The 23282-nt window shown below is 46.3% G+C and overlaps 3 protein-coding genes across 6 annotated transcripts; all 3 read left to right on the top strand.

Annotated features, from left to right (window-relative positions):
- Positions 1-376: 376 nt before the first annotated feature.
- On the top strand, positions 377-2754 carry mrps12 (mitochondrial ribosomal protein S12). The gene is made up of 3 exons (XM_035163823.2): positions 377-571; positions 1201-1251; positions 2045-2754. Exons 2-3 carry the CDS (start codon positions 1203-1205, stop codon positions 2425-2427), a joined length of 432 nt encoding a protein of 143 aa, XP_035019714.1. The 5' UTR covers positions 377-571; positions 1201-1202; the 3' UTR covers positions 2428-2754.
- A 508-nt stretch (positions 2755-3262) lies between these two features.
- LOC118113806 (zinc finger protein 436) lies at positions 3263-12837 on the top strand. Of its 4 annotated transcripts, XM_035163818.2 has the most exons (10): positions 3263-3769; positions 4548-4741; positions 7769-7857; positions 8370-9040; positions 9540-9845; positions 10241-10450; positions 10646-10756; positions 10873-10896; positions 11083-11269; positions 11642-12837. In XM_035163818.2, the coding sequence occupies exons 2-10, from the start codon at positions 4632-4634 to the stop codon at positions 12304-12306; spliced, it is 2373 nt and encodes a 790-aa protein (XP_035019709.2). In that variant the 5' UTR covers positions 3263-3769; positions 4548-4631; the 3' UTR covers positions 12307-12837. The 4 variants fall into 4 exon arrangements, with proteins under 4 accessions (XP_035019709.2, XP_035019712.2, XP_035019710.2 ...); XM_035163821.2 differs by lacking the exon at positions 4548-4741; XM_035163819.2 differs by lacking the exon at positions 10873-10896.
- An 804-nt stretch (positions 12838-13641) lies between these two features.
- On the top strand, positions 13642-21358 carry tmem116 (transmembrane protein 116). Its single transcript, XM_047340924.1, has 11 exons — positions 13642-14027; positions 15175-15221; positions 15361-15424; positions 15559-15690; positions 18718-18822; positions 19171-19220; positions 19300-19383; positions 19504-19639; positions 19721-19865; positions 20080-20159; positions 20609-21358. Exons 1-11 carry the CDS (start codon positions 13977-13979, stop codon positions 20777-20779), a joined length of 1065 nt encoding a protein of 354 aa, XP_047196880.1. The 5' UTR covers positions 13642-13976; the 3' UTR covers positions 20780-21358.
- The last annotated feature ends 1924 nt before the right edge of the window (positions 21359-23282 follow it).

Raw genomic sequence — 23282 nt, 5'->3', positions numbered from 1 at the left:
AAAAAACATTTATTGCAATAACAAGAGTAAAATAACAAATTCAACAATATGAAAAACAACAGATTTTTCAAAGCAGAAAAACAACAGTGGAAAATGTAACGACAGCGGAACATGATCCACTTCACTGTCACAGGTTCGAGTCCCCAGAGAAAAATATCATCTGCTTGGTACATACGAAAAAACTCAAATGAATGTAATTGAATCTCATTCCAGTATTTTAGAACATCTGACTTATCATTATAGATTTATTTAATTTTTAATTTTATTGATTTTATTTGTATAGAGCGGCCAACGATGTAATTCACCCTCTGTTCCACTTGATGGCGGTAATGCGCCATTTCGTTGTTTACCAATAAACACAGAAGAAGAAAGAAGCTTGTGAGAATAACTTCCGGGTGACGGAGTAACTTCCGGCTGTCACAAGTTCGAGTCCCTAGCGCTCAGGTTTAAAGTTGATTATTTATTATTGTATTTAAAAACGCAATACAATTAAAAAAGCTTCGTAACTTCCGGGTTGTCTTCCCCGGTCCTGTCCGGTTCTCTGACGGAGTTTCTCCGGAGCTCGGAGCAGGTTTGTGCCTAAAACCCACGTAACCTCTGCGCTGTCCGTTAGCTTAGCACAGATTAGCATGTAGCACGTAGACAGCTTCATATAGATCCAGTTTTAATTAAAGATGTAACCTTAGCTTAGCACATGTTAGAACTAGTTAGCACAGGTTAGAGCTGGTTAGTACATGTTAGTACTAGTTAGCACAGGTTAGAGCTGGTTAGTACATGTTAGTACTAGTTAGCACAGGTTAGAGCTGGTTCATGTGTATAGGAGTTGGCTGGTTGGCACAGGTTAGCATGTAGTTAGTTAGTTACTATGTCACGATGTAGTTACACTAAGAATCTTCTCAACAGATTCATGTTGTAACAAACTCGTAATGAAGAAGAACTGAAGCTCAGAGTTGTTCTTCATCTCGTGGGAGGAACTGACGTCAGTAGCATGTATTGATGAGACATGTGATGAAGAGGAGGACAAGAGAAGCTCCACGTGTCCCCGACAGTGTGTGTGTGTGTGTGTGTATATATATATATATATATATATATATATATATTCTCTTCAGGCCTATAGCAGCAGAGCTAAGATCTGCTGCTATAGGCTGTTGTCACGATCAGCTGTTAGTTAACGACAGTAACAGCTGATCTCTGTTTCAGAAATGTCTTCGTTATGGAGCCTGAGGCCGTTTCTGACGTCACTGTTTCAAGGTACGTTTACTCCCCTTCACTTCCGCTGAACTAGACTTTGTTGGGATGAGCGATCACAGAAATGTGTAACTCAAACTAAGGCGGTGACGGTAACCAAGTTACCACGGACATGTGAGGATGAAGCTCATTACCATAATCACCACAGTTCTTCTTGTTGCCAGTGAAAGTTTCAGGAGAGCATATGACAGCTTCGCTGCCTCGGGCAGAGCGCACGGAGCCGGGCATCGAACCAGGGACGCCTGACAGCTAAACCGTCAAACCGCAGATTCTCCTGGATTAATACAGACTTTATACAATGAGGTCAGGGGGATAAAGTCCGCAGATAATCCGAAGCGTCTCACTCGGACATTTGCGTTCAAACTTGCTCGTCCAGTTTCTGTCTGAAAGCAGCTTTAGTTCAGGATTACTCAAAAACTACCAGACGGATTTCCATGAAACTCAGTAAATATCCTTCATGTAGTGTTTCTCACAGAAGGAGATCAAACCTGTTTCAGTCGCTGCCGCGTGGTGGTGGTGGTGGTGGTGGTGGTGGTGGTGGGTGGTAGGTGTCCAGTGGAGGGACAGGTAGGTGGTAGGTGTCCAGTGGAGGGACAGGTAGACGGTAGGTGTCCAGTGGAGGGACAGGTAGACGGGGCCGGGGAGGTTCACCTGCTCAGAACCGTCAGGTTACAGGAATGTGCAACGACGTGTTCATTTCACATTTCACTTCCTGTTTCTCTTTTCAACTCATGAATATTTATTAGCAGTCAAATTCCATCTAATGTTTTATATTAAAATGTGTTCTCTCCTGCAGCCTCCCATCATGCCTCTGCCTGGACGGGGCCCCTCCTCTCCAGGACGATGGCCACCCTCAACCAGATGCACCGGCAGGGGAAGCCCAAACCGCCTCCTAAAGCCGTCGGTGCCACGTTTGGCCGGCCCCAGCTGAAAGCGGTGATCCTGAAGACCATGATCCGAAAGCCCAAGAAGCCCAACTCCGCCAACAGGAAGTGCGCTCGGGTGCGTCTGTCCAATGGGAAGGAGGCAGTGGTGTTCATCCCCGGGGAGGGGCACAACCTGCAGGAGCACAACGTGGTGCTGGTGCAGGGCGGGAGGACGCAGGACCTGCCCGGGGTTAAACTCACCGTGGTCAGAGGCAAATATGACTGTGCTCACGTGGTGAAGAAGAAACAGTAGAGTGAGAGAGGGGAGCGTTCTTTCTCAGCTGTTTTATAAATGTTTGTGCTCTTTACTCTGCATCATCACGGTGACCTTGTCAAAGGTCAAGTCAGAAACATGTGGACGCACAGAGACGTGATTCTCCGGTTGTGCTCGTCAGATGTTGAAACCTGCTGCAGAGTTTTACTCCTGTTCAGACTCGAGCATTAGTGCAGCACTGATACTGGATCATAATGTTTATGTCACATGGGAATAATTAGAATGATCAATATGACTCTTTGTCTCAACCTAAATTCATGAATTCATATTTGAGGAGAATAATAAAGATGCCTCATGTCACACAAACCCAGATTTACCTGATACTGTTTGATTTCATTAATGCTGGTGAAATGTTTAAATCTCCAGTGAAACAGACGTCACATGTTGGATTTGTCATATTTACACGTGTCTGGTGAAAACATGAGGAAAGAGGAACTGTTGGATGTTTGTTTACAGCAGCTAATGGCTCTGAATGTGCGTGAGCGCCCTCCTGTGGCCGAGTGGACAGTAAACTCCTCTGGAGTCGTGTTGACTCTGTGTTGTAACTTCCCTGATGAATGGGACGGAGTTTATTTCAATCCTGCGTCACCAACACCACGATGTCGGAGGCAGATATCTTCACACCTGGAAGAGTGGAGTCAATGCTTTACTTCTGGGGAACCGACTTCTTAAAGAACCTGATATTAAAACAAATGAAAGTGGTTGATAACTCTTATTGTTGAGTTTATTAATGTTATGACAGAGACACAGTGACCATGCAACTCTTACTTCTCTCAGACCAAGAAGCTGCAGGTCTCAAAGGCATCGGAGGAATATGAGCAGGTCATGTGATCAGTTCCAGTAACGATGAATATAACGTGAAGACTTTTTATTAAATGTGTCTCATTTACATTTCAAATGCAACTCAACGTTAGTTTGAGTCGTTTCTACTCAGCAGATCCCTGCAGTTCACGGTCCCGCCGGCAGCGGCAGCACCGAGCAGCTGCTGAACCAGGAGGCCTCCGTGTCTGAGTTCAGCTGCGCCCCCTGGCGGCGGGTTCTGACATGACGTCACGTGACGAGCTGAACTTTAACTCTCACACATTTAACATCAAACACCACCGAAGAAGAAACGAGTTCCTCGGCACCGCGGCGGTGGAGCTAAGCTACAACAACTGGAACACAGCTGGATTACGCTAAACTAACGCTAAGCTAACGCCAGGATAACGCTAGGAGAAAGCTAAGCTAGCGCTAGCCGCCCCCCCTCCGTCTGCTCCTGGCACCCCGTCAGGAGGCGCTGGTTCTCGGTGCCTTGCTCGGTTCCTCTCGTCAGAAAGCTACGGTAACGTTTCGTGTTCATTGTGTTTGGGTTGTGAAGGTTATTGATCTGCAGGCTAACTGTTAGCTTAGCATTCCACCTCCACACAGCTCAATGACATTAATTCAACATTTTAAAGACGATTGGTTTCACATCCGGTGATCCGCTTATCATCTGTCGATTAACCGAGTCTTTACTTTGATCTTGGAAACAGTTAAAACGCCTGTTTTCATTTCCAACTATTTAAATGTCTGTTTCTGTCCAAACTATGAATTTCACAACAGAGGATGAGAAAAATCTTCTTTTTAAAAATGATGTAAACTCGTATTTAGAAATCAAATTCCATGAAGCTGTGAAAACATGATTTTCAAGAGCTAAGTTTGAGAGAAATTTAAAATGAAATTGAATAAGTGTATTTGCAGCACTGAGTTGAAAGTGACGAGTTATTAGATCTAATGTGTTGAACCGGTTCTGGATGCTGAGGCAGTCCACACACCACAGACACCAAAGAGCAAACTGTCTTCATGACATCAAGGAACTGGTCAAACTTTGACCCGTCACTCTCACTTGTTCTCTACCTTTTACCACCTGAAGCTTTGTTAGGAATGAAAGACACAGAAGCTGCTTTGAGACACTGAACTTCGTAGATGCTCCGTACTTCCCCTGGAGGAGGTGCACGTGTGAACTAAGGCTAGGCGATAAAACGCCAAAGATAACTATCGCAAAATAACTTTTCCTCGATAGAAATATAAGACATGGTCGATACAACGTTGATGAACTCATTCCATCCATGTTTTGACAGACAACACGAACAGCCAATGATGAGAGTAGCGTCGTGCCGAACCAATGAAAACCCGAGCGACAGCGTTGCTGAAGAAGACGCCACATGGACACTGACCAAGGCTCAACAAGGACATTGTTGAAACGAAGGGTTCAAGGACCCAGGCGGTCGGCAGCTCGAATCCCAGCCCATGCCGAAGAGTCCTTTGGAAAGAGGTTGAACCCCGAATGACTCCTCATAGATGTTGAATGCACTAAGTGGAAGTCGCTCTGGATTAAAGCTTCAGCTAAATGAGCTGCTTCCTCTAATTAAGGCTCAACCCGCTTTATTTCTGATTGTTTTGAGCCACAGTTGAAGAAGTGTATAAAACCTCCTCCACAGCTTCTTCTTCTTCTTCTTCTTCTTCTTCTTCTTCAGTGGAGCTGCCGGCAGCTCGTCTGTGCCAATAGTCCTGCTGCTGCCGCTCTGTTCTTCTGTGGTCTTGCTGACCTGCCTCTGCTCTAACATCTCTATAGTCTTCTGCATCTCAGAGAACTGCTTCTGGAGGACCGCATTTTTATTTTCCAGATTCATGTTAGCCCGTTTGATTTTTTTGCTTCCTCCGTTGTCTTTACAGCTGCAGTGTCTGACTGTTTGCACAAGCCTTTCACCATCATGTACTTTTCATTCACCGTCTCCAGTTGTTCACTGAGCTTCTGAATTTCATTCTTCAGGATTGTGTTCATCTGTTGGAATTCTTTAGCATCTACCTTGGCCTTTGAACTTGTATTTAACTGTTCGCACTGGTCTTTGGTCAGTTGGTACTTTTCTTTCATCACCTCCAGTTCTTTACTGAGCTCCTGATATTTCTTTTTCAAACTTGTGTTCATCTGCTGGAGTTGTTCTGCGTCCTCACATGCCTTTAAAGCTCACTTCCTGCACAGGCCTTCGTTCGGTTTGAACTTTTCTTTCGCTGTCTTCAGTTGTTCACTGAGCTCCTGATTTTTATTTTCCAGATCCGTGTTCATCCGTCTGAGTTCCTCTGCGTACCTCTCTGCCTCTGAAGCCACAGTATTTCCTAAATCTTTGTACCAGTCTGCAGTCACTTTGTACTTTTCTTTCATCGTCTCCAGCTCCTTCAGTTTCAGATGTTGGATTTCCTCCAGCTGCTCACTGTGCTGCGTAGCCGTGTCTCCAGAGTCAGCGGCCTGTCTTTGCTCCTTTGTGTCCCTCAGCAACACGTTTTGGATGCGCTTCATCCCATGGTTCTCATCCATTATCCTACAAAGTGTTTATTCTAATCAAAGCTGTAAATACTCTGATCTCTCTGATGTTCTCTGTTCCACGTGACATCTGTTCACTTGTGTCCGTCCTGGGAGACGGATCCTCACATGTGTCTCTGAGGTTTCTACCTTCTTTACCTGTTAAAGGTTTTAGTAGTTTGACTCTTGTTGAGGGTTAAGGACAGAGGACGTCTCACCTTGTTAAAGACTCTGAGACAAACTGTGATTTGTGAATATGAGACTATACAAATAAAACTTGATTGATTGATTCTCTTCTTCTTCTTTTTGTTGTTTAATGGCGGGTGGCAGCTAACGTTAAAGGAGCATTACTGCAACGAATTCTCTTCATTCCTTCTCCGTTCTAAGGATATCTAACCATGGAATTCCTTTGATATCATAGATGCAGTGACGCCACAGATTGGGACGTCTCAAAGACTATTTCAAAAATATTTATTTGATTTTTGGAACAGGGAGATGATCACAGTGGATGGCGGTTATGCACCTTGGCGTTGGTGGCCACCGCCAATAAACCGAACAAAGAAGAAGAATGCAACGCTTTGGATGCCAGTTGCCGTAAAACCTCAAAGAAGAAGAAGACGACACAGATTCCAGAATCTGTTTGAAATGTTTCCGATCTCGTCTTACACACTTCAACTGACTCCAGCAGCCGCCCCATAGACTCCCATGTTAACTGAGCTCGCCAACTCTCGATCAAATTACCAAAGTGTGTGATTTGTCATTTTTCTAAATATCTGTTAATTTATACCTAACCCTATTAATGTCTTTGTAAATAAATGATTTAAGTTTCAACTCTCAGCTTCTGGAATGAATGATATTCAGATCCTGCGTCATGATTTGCATTTTCTCTTACAAGTTATCGTATTTCAGTTAATTCTAGAATTTTGTTCAACATTCAACTTCCAGTAAATTATAACTTTAACTTTCCAAGTTTTGAGTCTGCTGTTCAACTTCTTACCACGTTTCTGAAGTTTCCTTCAGCTTCATCTTCCAACTGTTGATTCTTCATTTCAACTGATTCCATGTCCCTGTGCCGGCGGCAGCCAATGACCGGAGGCATTATGTTTTCGACTTGTCGGTCCGTCCCATCCTTGTGAACTATTCAAGGGAATTTCTTCAAATTTAATACCATTGTTTAGTTGGACTCAAAGATGAAATTATTACATTTTGGTGGTTGGGTATAAAGCTCATGTCAACCTCATGTTCTTGTGATATTTCAGAACACCTGTAGGGAATTTCATCACATTTGGCAGAAACACTCGGACACAACCCTTTCTTGACCCACAAACACATTATCTTTAGAACATCTCTAGAGTAACCTAGCAAATGTTAACGTAAGCTGCTTTTACACATGAACCAAACTCTGCAGATACCTGTATTTTCTCCGGAGGAGGTGCATGTGTGAACATTAAGACCGAGTGAGAGGCTCCGCATTATCTGCGGACTTTCTCTGCCGGGCCCCCGAGTAGAAAGTCCGTAGAAAGTCAGGAGAATTTGCTGTGAGAACACAGCAGGGGATAAAGCAGTGTCGTACACAAAGAAGATGAAGATTTCAAGAGAGTTTGAGGTGATAAGAGCTGAATCAGGCCCATTATCTGGAAAATTGTGTCCGCACATCTTGTGGAGTTAGTGTTTGTCCTGTGAAGCAGCAGCAGCAGATTGTCGGGTCAGACTCGAACATTCGGGCGAGGGGCGCACAGTGTAACACTGAAGCTTCAACAAGAGCAGCCGCTGTGTCGTCGACTGAGCGGAACTCTGGAAAACATCAAAACAACAGTTTAAGGCCAAAAGAAATCTGGTTTACACTTCTGATATCTACTTTCTAGGTTTTTCCAGAGCTCTCAGCCACATCCTCTCGACTTCCTCCACAGGAACGGGAACAAGCCTCACACACACTTTTAATGTAGAATAAGCTGTCGATCTGATCAGGAAGTGACTGACGTCTCTTTGTGTCTTTTCCAGAGGTCTTGAGAGTCATCCAGTTGGAGCAGAGGATGAGGAGATGAATGGAGTGAATTTTGAAGCAGAACAAACAGGAGAGGACTGTCAAGGTCAGAGATTCCTACTTTCACCTTCATCTAAACATGTCGACTTAGCAGCATGTGGCAGCTGTTTGTGTTACGATAAAGGTCGTCCAGCTGCGGGGAGTCTTCCTATGAGCCCCGTCTCGTGCTGTGGTACAGGAGGACATCCTGTTTGAATCAGACATATCTGTGGTGACTCTGAGGTGTACAACCTGGAGGCACAGAGTGGATGCTGCCCACTCATTTTTAATAATTATACTGGTATCCGCATCGGCCCCATAAATCGATATGAGTCGGGCTCTAGTAACAACCCACTCCAGTATAATGAAAACGAGCTCTGCACCGTCACCAGTGAATCAGAGCCTGGATCTGCTGCTTCATGGAGGCAGACGTACAGGAGCAAGATGATTGGTCAGGCGTTGGGGCCCGGCTCAAACAAACCACAACCAAGCTGGTTGAAATGCAGCTGAATTTAGACCTGAAATCTGAATCTGTGTGGAGGCAGTTTGAGATGTTCATGTCAGTGTCGTTTCCTATAGGAGGAGCGACGGATCCAGACAAACCTGCTTTGAAACAAGGCAGCGGTCAGTCAAAATACCGTCACCGCTGTACAGTATGCAACAGAGAGTTCTCTCGTCCGTCCCGCCTGGCGGACCACATGGCCGCGCACTCAGGCGACAAACCACACAGCTGCTCCGTGTGTGGGAAGCGCTTCAGCAAAAAGATCAACGTGACGGTGCATCAGCGCGTTCACACCGGCGAGAAGCCGTACTCCTGTCCAGTCTGCGGGGTCAGCTACGCCCAGCTGGGCTGCCTGCGGAGGCACCGGCTCGGACACGCCGCTGAGAAGCCCCACCAATGCTCGGTATGTGGGCGAGGATTCGTTCAGCGGCGACATCTTGTACAACACGAACGGATGCACACAGGCGAGAGGCCGTTCTCCTGTCCGCTGTGTCCCAAGCGCTTTGCCTCTAGGACCGGGCTCAGCGGTCACCAGAAAACCCACAAAGAGGAGAACCTGCGCTCCTGCTCGTTCTGTGAGAAGGTTTTCTCCACCCCGTCGTCCTTTAGGGATCATGTGAGGCTCCACACGGGACAGAAACCACACCCCTGCTCGTTGTGCCACAAGAGCTTCAACCGGCCGGGGCTGCTGAGGAAACACCTGCAGAAACACGCTGAGGAAGAAGACGTGCTCGAAGCTGCAAAGAGGGTGAGTCGGGCTTTTATGAACTGAATGTTTGGTGAGAAAGCAGTTCATTGTTTCTATAATTGGAGCGTTAGCTTTGTATATTTCAACTGGACTGTGGGTTGGTGGCTTCCTAAAAAAAAGATAAAATTATATTGGTTATTGGTTATTTTAGTTTTGTTAATTGCTTTAATCTTCTAGTTAACGGTATCACAACATACAGATATTTGAATACAGCATACGTGAGGTGGCAGGGTCACACGTGCTAGGACTATTGGGAGTCGGTGCATTTATATATATTGAAGATATAAGATGTCCAACCCTTATGAGGGTGAGAAATGCTACTGAGATTTTACAGTTTAACATTAAAATCATTATAAAGACACTAATACAAACATAAACACAGATACTGGTATATCTATTAAAGTCTCGTATATCTGCAGATTTGTTTTTTGGTCAACCAATAAATCATTCAGGTCTTTAAAATTCCATCTGTGTGATCACACATTGTCTCAAACCTCAGGGGGAAACGTCTCATAGCTGCCTCCTGTGCCACAAAAGATTCTCCACCGCTGAGAAGCTGCAGCTGCACCAGCACTTCCACCAGAGGGTGCTGCACTTCAGCTGCGACACCTGTGGCCGAGGTTTCACCAGAGCGTCCCGGCTGAGCGAGCACGTCAGGTCTCACACCGGAGAAAAACCGTTTCAGTGCGCTGTCTGCAAGAAGCGGTTCTCCGTGCAGAGAGTGTTCAGGAAGCACCAGGAGATCCACAGCAAAGAGGGACGCGCCGCCCCTGACGAGTGGGCCCCTGCACGAGGAGACCACCAGGTGAGCTGATCCTCTGTCTGCATGTGGAACTGGATCGAACCATTCATCTCATCCACTTCTCACCAGAGGAAGTTCACAAAACCTGAACGAACAGACGACCAGTGGGGGGGCAGTGTGTCCTCACTCAGTGGGGGGGCAGTGTGTCCTGATGTTCGTCCTGGCGACAATATTCACAGAATCACTTCCTATTTGTCTTCAAAGTAAAAGCACAGCATTCATTTTGTCGCTGCATTACAGAGCTTTTTATTTTGATAAGTTGTGAACTTGGGTCTAAAGATCGTCGGTTGTTTAACAGACTCTGAAATAGTCGACATGTGACGTATGAAACAATAACATCAGTTCAGGAAATCGATCAAACTTGTTTCTAAAGCACATCTTTTTATTTTCCTGCTTAGATCGACGCTGTGGAGAAGCCTCACTGCTGCTCCGCTTGTGGAAAGACTTTCCCCACAGCCGCCAACCTGCGAGCGCACGTGAGGATCCACGTGTCCGACAGACCGCACTCCTGCAGCATCTGCTCCAAGAGCTTCCTGCGGCCCTGCCTGCTCCGCAAACACATGAGGATCCACATCAGAGACGGACTCATCGCCGACCCCGCCGACAAGGTGCGACACCCACAGAGGTTTGAGACGATGCACTGGTGTCACAGAAATAAGTCTCAAGATAAGACAAGTCTGTCTTTTCAAAACAAAGACAAATCTAGAGCCATGAAATGAATCCGACCTGTTGGTTCAGTTGATGTTTGCAGGAAAAGAACAAAGAACAAAGGGGTTGTAGATGAATTTGAGGTTTTGTTTCAGGAGTTCTGGTCAAACATGCAAACTGTGGAGGAGGAGGAGGAGACGGAGGAGAAAAGAGGGATGAAGATGGAGGACGAAGAAGAAGACGGTCTGGACGACCAGATAAGAAATGTACATTTTCACATGGTTTGTTTTTATTCTGTTGCTCTGTTCTGGTGAAACATTGCTGCTTCCTGTCACATGACTCTCTCCCTGGACCCTTCACCACTCTGGATGACCCTGAACAGTCCGTCTCCTACAATAGAAACAAGGTGTTTCCTTACTCTTAACACACACTCTTTACTTTTTACTAACTATGACAGGACTTTTACACTGTACATACTTTGGAATCTCACTTCAGACTGCTGGGCGGTCCGAACGCCCCTGTGTACGTGTGAGGGAGCAACAGTTTCTGTGTCAAGGACATGAGATGAGATTCGTTTGTATTGATCCTCCAGGACTCAGGAGACCGTTTAGCCACCGCCGAGTCCTTCACCTGGACATCCAGCCCGCTGCCAGGTAACCATGACGACCGTGACCACTCTGCGTTGAGGAAGGACGACGGGGAAGGAAATGAGGACGGGGACGTCAGCGGTTTGATAAACTCTGATGGAGAGGAAGAGGAGTGGAGGCCGCCACTCACAGGTTGGTCACTGTGACTCAACTCTCACGTCACTTAACATAGTTTCTTTATTAACCTTTTTTAACTTTAATCTCATTCGCTCACTTCTCTTCTCTCTTCCTACCCAACCTTCCTTCCCTCGTCTCCTCTCTCCTCAGTTCAGAATCTCATTTTAAACTCATCATATTTTAAATCTGAAAGGATCCCGAGCTGTGAACCGGTGACGCTCAGTTTGTTTGGTACAAACAAGACGTTTTGAGAATTCTTAATATTATTATTATTACATTGACCAGTTTCAGCTGGAAGTTGAATAAATAGAAAATAAGCACATTTTCGTTCAGCTTAACTAAAAATAAAAATAAAATATTGAGTGATTCTTTTATTTTGTCCACCAGATTCAGCGAGCGGCTCGGAGACGCCGGCGGACAGCCGCGGTGACGGGAAAGGGAAACACTGTTGTCCCGTGTGCAGTCGCGACTGTTTCAAAGCCTCAGCGCTGCAGAAACACCTGAGGATTCACTCTGGCGAGCGTCCGTTCCAGTGCCCCACCTGCAGGAAGAGCTTCACGCAGCAGGTTCACATGACGGAGCACCTGAGGATTCACACCGGAGAGAAGCCCTACACCTGCACCGACTGCGGCAAGAGCTTCACCTTCTCCAGCGCTCTGCGCCGGCACCAGCGGCTGCACACTGATGCGCGACCGTACCAGTGCTCCGTCTGCCAGAAGACCTTCAAACAGCAGTGCTCGCTCAAGACCCACCTGCTGACGCACTCAGGAGTCCGCTACCAGTGTCCGCTCTGCAGCAAGAGCTTCAGCCGCGCCCTGGAGCTCACCTACCACGTGGACATGCACTCAGACGCACAGCCGTACTTCTGCGACATCTGCAAGAAGAACCTGAGTGGAGCCAGGATCTACCGCAACCACATGAAGAAACACGAGTCACAGACTTCACCACAGACTTCACCACAGACTTCACCACAGACGCCACCACAGACTTCACCACAGACGCCACCACGAGAAGGTGCAAAGGAAGCGGTCGGAGCCCCCGAGACTCTTTAAAGGATCGATTTGGTATTTTCCACGTTTGTGGTTCCTCCTGAAATCTGAGCACCGTTTGTTTTCTGAATAACTAAAGTCTTATTTTTCAAGGTGCTGGTTTGTAGCAAATACAAACTTGATCTGAAGGAGATGTGAGGCTCAGTTTGGGGTTTGTAACTTTAGGTGAATGAACCTGAACACGTTCCCGCAAATACAACTGGTTTTACATTTCTGTTATTGGTAAATAAACCAGAGACGGAACGTTCTTCAGTGACCTTTAAATGTGTCGGTAGCTTTTCATTTGGCTTCATGCTAAGCTAGGCTAACGTTATCCTGACACATCAATCTACACCTGGAATCTGTTTCTATTCTCCGACTGTGAACTGATCTCTGATTGGTCGATAGTCTTTTCTACTGCATTGCTTCTTCCAGTTTTTCCCACAGACTGTAAATAAAGATGGACGTCATGAGAACTCCTGGAAGTGACACTAGGCCGTCGCCCCCTGGTGTCCGGCTGCAGTATATGTCATAAAACCCTCCTCCATGTTAGCAGGTGGGACATGGACAAAACAGAAAAACAAAGTAGACGTTAAATAAATGTTTGTAAAGATGTTTCTGTCGTCAGTTTGGTTTGAATCAGTCATTTGATATAAAAACAGGCTGAGACGTGATGATTGACAGCTGAGACTGACTCCTGATTGGCTGAGAGTATGTGTGGGCGGGACCTCGATACCTGCTGCACAGACTCTGTAAACAACGTCATCACCACAAGGTGGCAGAGTTTGTATCTGAGATATTTGCTGTTCTACGGGGACTGACGTTAGAAACCTGTGAAGAGTCCAAGAAACCAGGGAAACTAACGTCATCGTGTTTTTAATATGTTCAATAAAGTGACTGAGACACAAAATATCAAACAGCAGCTGGAGGAAATAATTAGAAGAGTTGAAAGACAAAATGATGGAAGGTCTGATGAGGTTTAGTTGTGCAGTAACATGGTGTCACGTGATGGAGGAAGGAGCCAATGAGCAGCTCCACCAGTTCTTCTGTTTCTCTGCACAGGAGAATGAAGCCCTGGGTCGTTGGGGCTCAGGGACGTCACAGGGACGTCACAGGGACGTCTCAGGACGTCTGGGGCGTCACAGGGACGTCCCAGTGACGTCACAGAGACGTCACAGGGACGTCACTGAGAAGTCACAGAGGCGTCACAGGGACGTCACAGGGACGTCACAGGGACGTCACTGAGAAGTCACAGGGACGTCACAGGGACGTCACTGAGAAGTCACAGAGACGTCACAGAGGGGGCGTCACAGAGACGAGATCACAGGGCGTCACAGAGAATAAAGGTGTCGTTGTAGAGTCAGTTATAAATAATGTTATATGTGAAGATTATAGTTATGGGATGAGCAGTAAATCCAGTGTCCCCTAGAGGCTGCAGAATTCATCACAGCCACAAGACACTCGCTGTGTGTCGTGTGAAAACTGTCCAGAGGAGGTCAGTAGAGGGACAGGTCCCGGAGTCGAGCTGTGATCCTGCTCCCCCAGGGGGCGCTGTCAGGGGGAGTAGGTGCAGCCTCCCCTCTGAGCTGCAGGATAGTCAGGCTGCTGCTGGTCTGTCTGACACTTGGACATCGAGCCTCAACACCGATCTTCCTCTTTTACCTTTCAGCTGATCTCTGGACCGTCAGCAGGACATGTCCAACAGCTCCGAGAGAAACACGACGGCCGCGGTCGACTGGTCTGAGGTCAGTTCCCCATCTGTCCACGTGCAGCCTGGTTCTGTCTGTTGATGCAGTTTCATGTTGACGGGGCTGGAGCTCGTGTTGTTCTGGTTTCATCTCTTCTTCTCCTGAGGTCCACTCAGAACCAGTACAGGCTCCGGAGACGGTTCGGCTGTTTCAATAAGAAGTTTAATCAAATTCAACATCAGGACTGAAAACTGAACTTTTACCAGAGAGATCGAAATCCCACCTGCTGCTCAGTGACGTGTGCAAACAGAGAAACGAGATTTGTATTATTTGACTTATTGTGATATGACTCATACAGTTAGTGGATTTTTATATATTTAACTTTTACTGAAGAAAATATCAAACTGTCTCGCAGGATGTTTGCTCACATGTGAAGAACATAACGAGAAGCAAACTGCTGCATTCCATATATTTATACATTTACATATATGATTATTAGTATGTAGTTGTGACACGTTCAGATTCTTCAGGAACAGTTTCTGTGATTCAGATGTTAAACTTCGCTGTGAAGGATTATTGAAAAAACATTTGTTCAACCAGTTATTTTATGTTTTGTCATAATTGAACATGTAATGTTGCAGCTTTCAACAGAAATATAACATGTACAATAACCGGTTTGTACAGTTTACTTCATATTGTTACTGAAGTTTACTGGTAAAAACCTGTGAACAGTCAGTTTGAGTTCATCAGTTTAGAAAGTGACGAGTTTCCTGATGAGAAGAAGAAACGTGTTCGATGCTGCTGCTCGTTTTCTATTTCAACTTCACACCTGATGTTTTTGTTCTTATCAATAATCAATAATCCCACAAACTCAATGTCTCCGTCATGTGTATTTTCCCTCTGAGCCCCGTCATCACTGTGACATCACTGTGACATCACTGTGACATCACTGTTAGTGTCAGCCAGAAGGGATGAAAGTCACAAGTAGATTTTTCCTTTTGCATTTTGACAGTTAAGTTGATATTTAGTGAATATTTCATGTTTTGTGATTTATTCAAAAAGTTTGACTTTTATCTTGAAATCTCGACTTTTTCCTCAAAATACAAAATGGAAGAAAATCTTCTTTTATTTTTATTTTTTTCTCTCTGGTTTTAAACGTGTGTTTTGCTGCCTCACGTGTTGTTGTTGTTGTTTCCTGTCGCAGGTGTATGAAGCCGTCAGGTGCGTCCAGCTGGTCATGGCTCTGCTCAGGTCAGTGATGTCATCACACAACTTCCGTCTGATGAACTGTTAAATCTGTTTCTACACTTTCATTTCACCCAACAAGTTTGTTTCCCCCTGAAACATGATGACCTGAACGTGTTGTGAACTCTGTGGCTCTGTGTTGCAGTGTCCTGGGCTCGGGCTCCGTCATCGTCTGTGTGATGTCACAGAGACTCAGCCGGACGCCGGAGGTCAGTCGCTCGCTGTCAGAGTTTAACAGACCTGGGTCACATGAGACAGAAGCAAACAAACTCAAACTCTGCTGCTGCTGCAGAGGAGAATGAATCAGGAACCTGAAGCAGCACAATGTGACTTTGTGTTTCAGCTTCAGCCTCTTTTCCTGCTCAGCGTGTCCGACCTGCTGCTCGCCCTCTGCTGGCTGATCGGAGCCGCTGTGTTCTCAGAGAGCTGCAGCGGCCTCAGCACACACTGCTACAACCTGCACACTGTGGAGCAGGTAACACAACAACACACACTGCTACAACCTGCACACTGTGGAGCAGGTAACACAACAACACACAACAACACACACTGCTACAACCTGCACACTGTGGAGCAGGTAACACAACGTAACACAACAACACACACTGCTACAACCTGCACAGTGGAGCAGGTAACACAACCTAACACAACACACACACTGCTACAACCTGCACACTGTGGAGCAGGTAACACAACCTAACACACTGCTACAACCTGCACACTGTGGAGCAGGTAACACAACAACACACACTGCTACAACCTGCACACTGTGGAGCAGGTAAACACAACAACACACACTGCTACAACCTGCACACTGTGGAGCAGGTAACACAACCTAACACACTGCTACAACCTGCACACTGTGGAGCAGGTAACACAACCTAACACACTGCTACAACCTGCACACTGTGGAGCAGGTAACACAACCTAACACAACAACACACACTGCTACAACCTGCACACTGTGGAGCAGGTAACACAACAACACACACTGCTACAACCTGCACACTGTGGAGCAGGTAACACAACCTAACACACTGCTACAACCTGCACACTGTGGAGCAGGTAACACAACAACACACACTGCTACAACCTGCACACTGTGGAGCAGGTAACACAACCTAACACAACAACACACACTGCTACAACCTGCACACTGTGGAGCAGGTAACACAACCTAACACAACAACACACACTGCTACAACCTGCACGCTGTGGAGCAGGTAACACAACCTAACACAACAACACACACTGCTACAACCTGCACACTGTGGAGCAGGTAACACAACAACACACACTGCTACAACCTGCACACTGTGGAGCAGGTAACACAACCTAACACACTGCTACAACCTGCACACTGTGGAGCAGGTAACACAACAACACACACTGCTACAACCTGCACACTGTGGAGCAGGTAACACAACCTAACACACACACTACCTACAACCTGCACGCTGTGGAGCAGGTAACACAACCTAACACAACAACACACACTGCTACAACCTGCACACTGTGGAGCAGGTAACACAACAACACACACTGCTACAACCTGCACACTGTGGAGCAGGTAACCTAACACACACACTGCTACAACCTGCACACTGTGGAGCAGGTAACACAACAACACACACTGCTACAACCTGTTATTATTCACATGTTATTATTCACTTGGGCCAGTTTTACTTATTAAGACGTTTGAAGAAGAAACTGTGACAATTCAGTTTCTTTAAGTTTTGACCTTTTCCAACGGCTGAAGGTCGAAGGACAAACCACTGAGAGTTTCTCTAAAATCAGGAACCTTCACGTGAAGTTGAAGTTCAATCGTTCAGGAAACTCTCAACTTCCTGCGGAGAAACGCTCCTGAAAGCAAACGTCACACAAAGTGATTCACTGAATCTGATTCTGCACATTTGAAATGACGAGCACGTGTGTGTGCACGTTGATGCTTCAACATCATCAGACACCGTCACATCAGTTTAAATGAGCTGAATTTAAAAGTTTCACAAACTGTCTCAGGACTCGTGTTTCAGTCCAACACAGGAAGTGACGTTCATGAACAGGTTGGAGATCAACGGTGAAAACAGAAGCTCCGTGATGGAGGAGAAACTTCATGGACTGAAGTCTGTGCTGCTGCTGGTGCTTATGTGACCTGGATGACCTCTGAGGTCATGACGCAGGGTCCTGATTGGTCAGATTGGATCTGAACTGGGCCAGTGAGAGATGAAGTAGAGCAGCACAAGAGAAAACATGAGGAAACATTCCTGACCTACATCCTTTGTTCAGAGGCAGCGAGCTCAGCTGCTGCTTTTATCCCTGAGAGACGTGAACGTGACACCAGCGTGCACGGTCACGCTCAAAGAGAGTGCACGTGAACACCTGTACCACAGAAGAAGAGAGTTTACGGCCCCGTCCCAATTCCTCTCCCTGTGCCCTTCCCCTGGATATGAAGTGTCCTTCGCTAGGAGTGTCTCCTTTGCTTCCTCTGTTTGTGAAGCATGAGGGAGTTTCCTGAATACACTGTGGGTTAGAGGGCCACGGCCCTACATCCCATAGAGACACAGAACATCACTAAACCTCCATCCCATAGAGACACAGAACATCACTAAACCTCCATCCCATAGAGACACAGAACATCACTAAACCTCCATCCCATAGAGACACAGAACATCACTAAACCTCCATCCCATAGACACAGAACATCACTAAACCTCCATCCCATAGACACACAGAACATCACTAAACCTCCATCCCATAGAGACACAGAACATCACTAAACCTCCATCCCATAGAGACAGAGAACATCACTAAACCTCCATCCCATAGAGACACAGAACATCACTAAACCTCCATCCCATAGAGACAGAGAACATCACTAAACCTCCATCCCATAGAGACAGAGAACATCACTAAACCTCCATCCCATAGAGACACAGAACATCACTAAACCTCCATCCCATAGAGACACAGAACATCACTAAACCTCCATCCCATAGAGACAGAGAACATCACTAAACCTCCATCCCATAGAGACACAGAACATCACTAAACCTCCATCCCATAGACACAGAACATCACTAAACCTCCATCCCATAGAGACACAGAACATCACTAAACCTCCATCCCATAGAGACACAGAACATCACTAAACCTCCATCCCATAGGACACAGAACATCACTAAACCTCCATCCCATAGAGACACAGAACATCACTAAACCTCCATCCCATAGAGACACAGAACATCACTAAACCTCCATCCCATAGAGACAGAGAACATCACTAAACCTCCATCCCATAGAGACACAGAACATCACTAAACCTCCATCCCATAGAGACACAGAACATCACTAAACCTCCATCCCATAGAGACACAGAACATCACTAAACCTCCATCCCATAGAGACAGAGAACATCACTAAACCTCCATCCCATAGAGACACAGAACATCACTAAACCTCCATCCCATAGAGACAGAACTCTAAAGTGTGTTTGTTCCGTCAGGTTCTCTACATGTCCTCGTTCTTCTACACACTGAACTACATGTGGAACCTTTACAGAGGAGTGAGAGAGAAGCTCTACAGCTGCCTGGAGGGATACTCTGTACAGGTACACACACCTGCACACACACCTGGACACACACCTGCACACACACCTGACACACCTGACACACACCTGGACACACACCTGGACACACACCTGCACACACACCTGGACACACACCTGGACACACACCTGCACACACACCTGACACACACCTGCACACACACCTGGACACACACCTGCACACACACCTGGACACACACCTGCACACACACCTGCACACACACTTGCACACACACTCAGGTACACATGTGACACAGATTACTAACACAACAAGCTGCAGCCTGTGTTCAGAGTGTGATGAAACATGTGAACAGTGATGAAGACGAGATGCTCTTCTTCTTGTGTTCCCAGTTTTCGAACACAGTGAGAACAGCTGATAAAACCACGGCTCTGCTCTCAGGGTCAGTTCCAATCTTCATTTTCCTCCAGGCTATAAGCACATACATGTAACATGCGTGTTGACGGAGAACCTGTTCACAGGCTGGTTCCTCTGCTGCTCATGACGCCCGTGTTCATACAAGGAAACATCAGCCAATGTCAGACCAACTTCAGTCTGCCGTACAGGTGAGGAGATTATTATTATACATTTTAAATGATTAAGAGAAAATTAGTTCAAAATCGATTTCATCTTTGTGCGATGTTTTATTTGTGTTTTGACCCTCGTCGCGCACCGTACCAAACCAGGTGTCTGCTGATGGACACTGGAGCGCTGTACCTGACCTCAGAGCTCCAGCAGCCAATCAGAGCCTGCCGCCTGCTGCACACCTACGCCATCGCCGTCTTCCTCATCACCTTCGTCCTCACACTCCTCATCATCACAGTGAGTTTGCGCTCGTAAAAACGTGGCCGTTCATTTACCACTAAACAAGATGGCGGCCTCGCTCTCCTCCCTCTGCTGTAGGTCTTCATGGTGAAAGCGCGTCGCATTTACAGGCGGGTTGTGACCTCAAGCGGTTACCTTGGCAACGAGCAGCGGACCTCTTTCCGTGTGATGGACCGACGGATGCTGCTGTACCCGCTGGTCTTCATCCTCTGCTGGGGTCCAGGTCTGTCCCCTTACTCAATCACCATGGTTACTGAGGGATGGGACAGGGAGCTGTCCGATTGGCTGCTACGGTTCCAGTGATGGAAGTAGCAGGGTTAAGATATATATATGTATATGTGTATATATGTATATGTGTATATATGTATATGTGTATATGTGTATATGTGTATAGAAGTTGCTTTTAAACATGAATCTGACGGTTTGTCTTCCCTCAGCCGTGGCCCTGGCGTTCCTGCGGGTGGTGAAGCCGTCAGCGTGTCAGGGCGAATCCGCGGCCGTCCTCTACGTCTCACAGGTCAGGACTGTCTCTTTAAGAACACAACTGGCAACCAGACCAATCAGAGATGTTCACTCTGGCTCCTCCTCCCATTCGACCAGATGTCCATCTTTCTTACACGTGACATCACAATGTCCCAGATCATGTCCCATCGTGCCCGCCGGTTAGGGGACGATTCAGGAGCTCCACCTCTCTGCCGTCTCCACATGTGAAAGACAAACTCCCGACACTAAGTTGTGGACATTCACTGGAGTTCATGTCGGACACAGTCCTGCTGGTGTCTCCATGTTTAAACTTCAGTTTCTGAGACACCATCAGTAGATGATTCTTCTGAAAAGTAAAAGGTCCCGTTCACACGGTTTCATTTGTTATGTCACTGAGACCAAAACGTTAGAAACTGAAGATATGACGTGAATTTGTTCAGTTGAATCTTTATGAACTTTCAGTGACTCGTCTTCTGTCCACAGACGTTCACCTCGGCCTCGCAGGGTTTCCTCAACTGTCTGGTCTACGGCTGGATGCACACAAGCCTTCGCCGCGCCGGCAGGTCGATTCTGTCTCGGGACGTGGACACTCAGACGCCTCTGCTGTCGTCACAGAAGAAGAAAAACTACCAGGCGCTGCCCCACATCAGCTGAGACAGACAGACAGACAGGGAGGGACAAACTGTTCACTACATCTGCAGTAAGGACACGAGAGGAAAGTCTGAACTTTCACTTTCCACTGAGGGAAAACACCTGTGATGTGGAACCTCTGAAAAGGGGAAGAAGAAGAAGGAGGGGGGGTTTACGTCAAGAGGAAGAAGGACAGAAACAGGATTTGAAAGAGTCAGACGGCTGCCTCCTTTTATTTGACTCCAGGTCAGTTGGCACCTGCTGCTCAGCGTCAGCACAACAACACGTATGTTCACTTTGTGAACAGAAGCAGAAAACATCCTATTTGAATTAGTTTAGTCTGAAAACAAATAAAAACATCTTTGACAGTTTACACAGGACGGAGAAAAGACCCACGTCCTCAAACGTCTCACATCAACATGAACAATTCACTGAACCTCACTCACCAACTCCAACCAGAGTTTAGCTCTGCACAGATTCTGGCTTTTCAAATTAAAAGTCTTCAGTGATGTGAGGAGTTTGTAGCAGAATGTTCTGATGAAGGTCAAAGGTCACAGTGAAGACGAGAGAGAGAGAGAGAGAGAGAGAGAGAGAGAGAGAGAGAGAGAGAGAGAGAGAGAGAGAGAGAGAGAGAGAGAGAGAGAGAGAGAGAGAGAGACAGACAGAGAGACAGAGAGAGAGACATGGAGAGGATGGAGAGAGAGAGGGATGGAGACAGAGAGAGAGAGAGAGAGAGAGAGACAGAGAGAGAGAGAGAGAGGGATGGATGGATGGATAGAGAGAGAGAGAGAGAGAGAGAGAGAGAGAGAGAGAGAGAGAGAGAGAGAGATAGTCTCTCAGTCTGTGACCTCAGAGGCTCTGACCTAGCTCCTCCCCCTGGTCGTCTTCCTGCGTAGGTGCTGATCATCTGAGCAGTAAATCTCTGAGGCGGCTGCACCACATGACCACTGGTCCGTTCCCAGGTCGCAGCCTGACGCAGGAGCAGGGCCTCAACACCGCCCCCCCGCCCTGGAACAATGAGTTCCCTCAGACCTCGACTTCTCTGAAACACGGAAGTTCACGACGTCACCGCAGGAAACGACAGACGTCATCAAATCTGAAATCTATGAAATGAGATTAAAGTGTCACCTGCACAGTTTCAACTCCTGAGGATTTTCATTTCAGCCTTTTTTTACGTATGGAGGAAAACATTCACGTTAAAAAGAATTACGATGAAATGTTTATAATGTAGCTGCAACTTTAAAGTGGTTCTTTAACTTTTCTAACTTTAAATGTTGAAAATACAAACATAAAATACTTTTACACTGGTTTTGTTGAGGTTATAGATTTTTTTATTGAGAAAAACAAAGCCAACGTCTGATATGAAGAAAATGTCGTTGGTGTAAAATGTGAAGAATAAGAATGTTTTGAATATTATTATATTATTTCTCTTCTAACCCTGTTCCACATCAGATCATTTATATTTATTGATTATAAAAATAAGCTGGAATTCGTTTTTTTAATGTTCATTTATTTTCATTGAAATCGTTTTAACGTGTGACGACGTTACATCATTAACGATTTGTCGCACAAACACAGGAGCCGGAAACTGGAGCAGCTACATGGAATCCAGCCGTCGTCCATTTTATTATTTACACCTGTTTTTATTACTTTATTTCTGTCCCTCGCGTTCACGACCTCTGAACTTTCTGAAAGTTTGTTTATGTTTCAGAAACGTTGCATAATAAGTGAATATTTTGTTTTTAATTGTAGTTTTATAATAAATCTGAGAAAATCTTGATATTTCCTGTCTCATCTTTGTTTCCTACATCACGTTACCCGTCTGCTAGCATGCTAATCTGTTAGCAGCAGTGTTCATCATGTACTCGACTTCCTGTGTCCTTAACGAGTTCTGTTAGAGAAGATGAACGAAGCGTTTCTGGATTTCCTGGTAAACGAATTCTTCACCATCAACAGTTTGTTTTTATTAAGTTCCGTTTATTTTCTTCTTCTTCTTTCAATGAGACGCTTCAGGTGGTTTTCTCTTTGATTATTGGTTAGACAGGTGTCAATCAGGGTGAAGCTGTGACCTATCAGATCTTAGGTGGGCGGGGCAGAGACGACTGGTTCCTGCTGGTTCTCCTGACTCCACCATGACGTCTCCAGGACTGGTCCTGATTCCTGCAGCAGCACACAGGGGGCGCTCTGCTGCCTCCTCTGTGAGTACTGACTAAAGCTGCGTCTCAGGGCTGCGTCCTTCAGAGGCTGCGTCCTTCAAGGCTGCGTCCTTCAGAGGCTGCGTCCTTCAGAGGCTGCATTTGAAAGTCTCCTTCAAATGCAGCTGACAAACGTGTCCTTCCCCCCCGAAGAATCGTGTGTTCAGAGCAGCTGGTGAAGACGTGGAACTTTAAAGATACGGATGTTTTCCTGTGTCTCAGTCTGTCTCAGTCTGTCTCACTCTGTCTCACTCTGTCTCAGTGTGTCTCAGTCTGTCTCAGTCTGTCTCACTCTGTCTCAGTGTGTCTCAGTCTGTCTCGGTGTGTCTCAG

This window comes from Hippoglossus stenolepis, chromosome 8 (assembly GCF_022539355.2).
Source record: "Hippoglossus stenolepis isolate QCI-W04-F060 chromosome 8, HSTE1.2, whole genome shotgun sequence".
Lineage (NCBI taxonomy): Eukaryota > Metazoa > Chordata > Actinopteri > Pleuronectiformes > Pleuronectidae > Hippoglossus > Hippoglossus stenolepis.
This window is presented reverse-complemented; position numbering and strand designations above follow the sequence as displayed.